The sequence below is a fragment of the Solanum pennellii genome, chromosome 7 (assembly GCF_001406875.1).
Source record: "Solanum pennellii chromosome 7, SPENNV200".
NCBI lineage: Eukaryota > Viridiplantae > Streptophyta > Magnoliopsida > Solanales > Solanaceae > Solanum > Solanum pennellii.
This window is the reverse complement of record NC_028643.1, coordinates 75,121,153-75,122,216: the sequence shown is the minus strand read 5'-3', so window position 1 is coordinate 75,122,216 and position 1,064 is coordinate 75,121,153. Positions and strand designations below refer to the sequence as shown.

The following is a 1,064-nucleotide window of genomic DNA, read 5'->3' as shown; positions in this document are numbered from 1 at the left end:
GTTACCATCAAAGTTAAGTCATGCTCATGACGTATAGAGGTTTGGCGGATGACTGAATCATTCTTATTGAATACGCGTTCTTTTACTCATTAATTTAAAATTAACTCTTTGAACCTATTATATCCAACTACTTTATCATTTAGCCCTATAAATAGCGAAGAATATTCAAGTCTTTCTCACTGCAATTTCACAGCATTTCAAATATTCTTCTCCTAACCAAAAATTTAATTCCCCATCAAACAAACAAACAAAATGAAGGTATGCAAATATAATATAATATAATTTTGATTATTTTTTAGTATATGATTCAACTCTTTTATTAACCTATGTTGTTAAATTTGTGCAGCAAAAGGTTGTTATTAGACTATCTTTAAATGGAAACGGTCAGAAACATCGAACCAAGGCCTTTAAAATTGCTGTTTCTCAATCAGGTAATCCCAATCGAGAATTCGCAAAATAATGTTCTTTCTTCTTTTTGTGTTCTTTCTGAATATCCTCGTAAAGATAATAATAAAAAAAACGTGCGAATTTAGCTTATGTATTTTATTTTTTTTTAATTTAGGCGTGGAATCAGCAGCTATAACAGGGGACGGAAAGAATCAACTCGAAGTTGTGGGAGAAGTAGACGCTGCGACTCTAACGAGCTTATTGAGGAAGAATTTGGGCCAGGCGGACTTGGTCAGCGTTGGCCCGGCTAGTGGCGATAAAAAGCCCGCAGCTACAGCTCCAGCTCCGGCTGCAGCTGCAGCTGCGGTGGTACAGTCGCAGCCCGACTCGTATTACTATGTTTATCCGCCTTATCAATACCCTGTTTACCAAGTCACAGATTCTTATGGTCAATCGAATTGTTCTGTTATGTGAAAAAGAGGGATATCCTAGATATAACAAAATTGTATTCACCGTCAAATATTTATTAATATATTAGATTGGTATTAAAGCTATTGAATTTATGTGAATCTATGCGTGACAAAATAAATGATACTGGGAGGTCTAAATAAAGTATCATTTTAAGTTTTTTTTGTTTTGTTCGTTCAGAGAGCTTAATGGACTATTTAGTAGACGAA

The 1,064-nt window shown here is 34.7% G+C and overlaps 1 protein-coding gene across 1 annotated transcript; it reads left to right on the top strand.

The window, feature by feature from the left end:
* The first annotated feature begins 98 nt into the window (after positions 1-98).
* LOC107025372 (heavy metal-associated isoprenylated plant protein 39-like) lies at positions 99-1,064 on the top strand. The gene is made up of 3 exons (XM_015226163.2): positions 99-258; positions 347-431; positions 563-1,064. The coding sequence occupies exons 1-3, from the start codon at positions 253-255 to the stop codon at positions 859-861; spliced, it is 390 nt and encodes a 129-aa protein (XP_015081649.1). The 5' UTR covers positions 99-252; the 3' UTR covers positions 862-1,064.

Coding starts and splice junctions, on each gene's coding strand:
- LOC107025372 (XM_015226163.2), top strand. Junction 432..562: donor AATTGCTGTTTCTCAATCAG/GTAATCCCAATC, acceptor TTTTTAATTTAG/GCGTGGAATCAGCAGCTATA.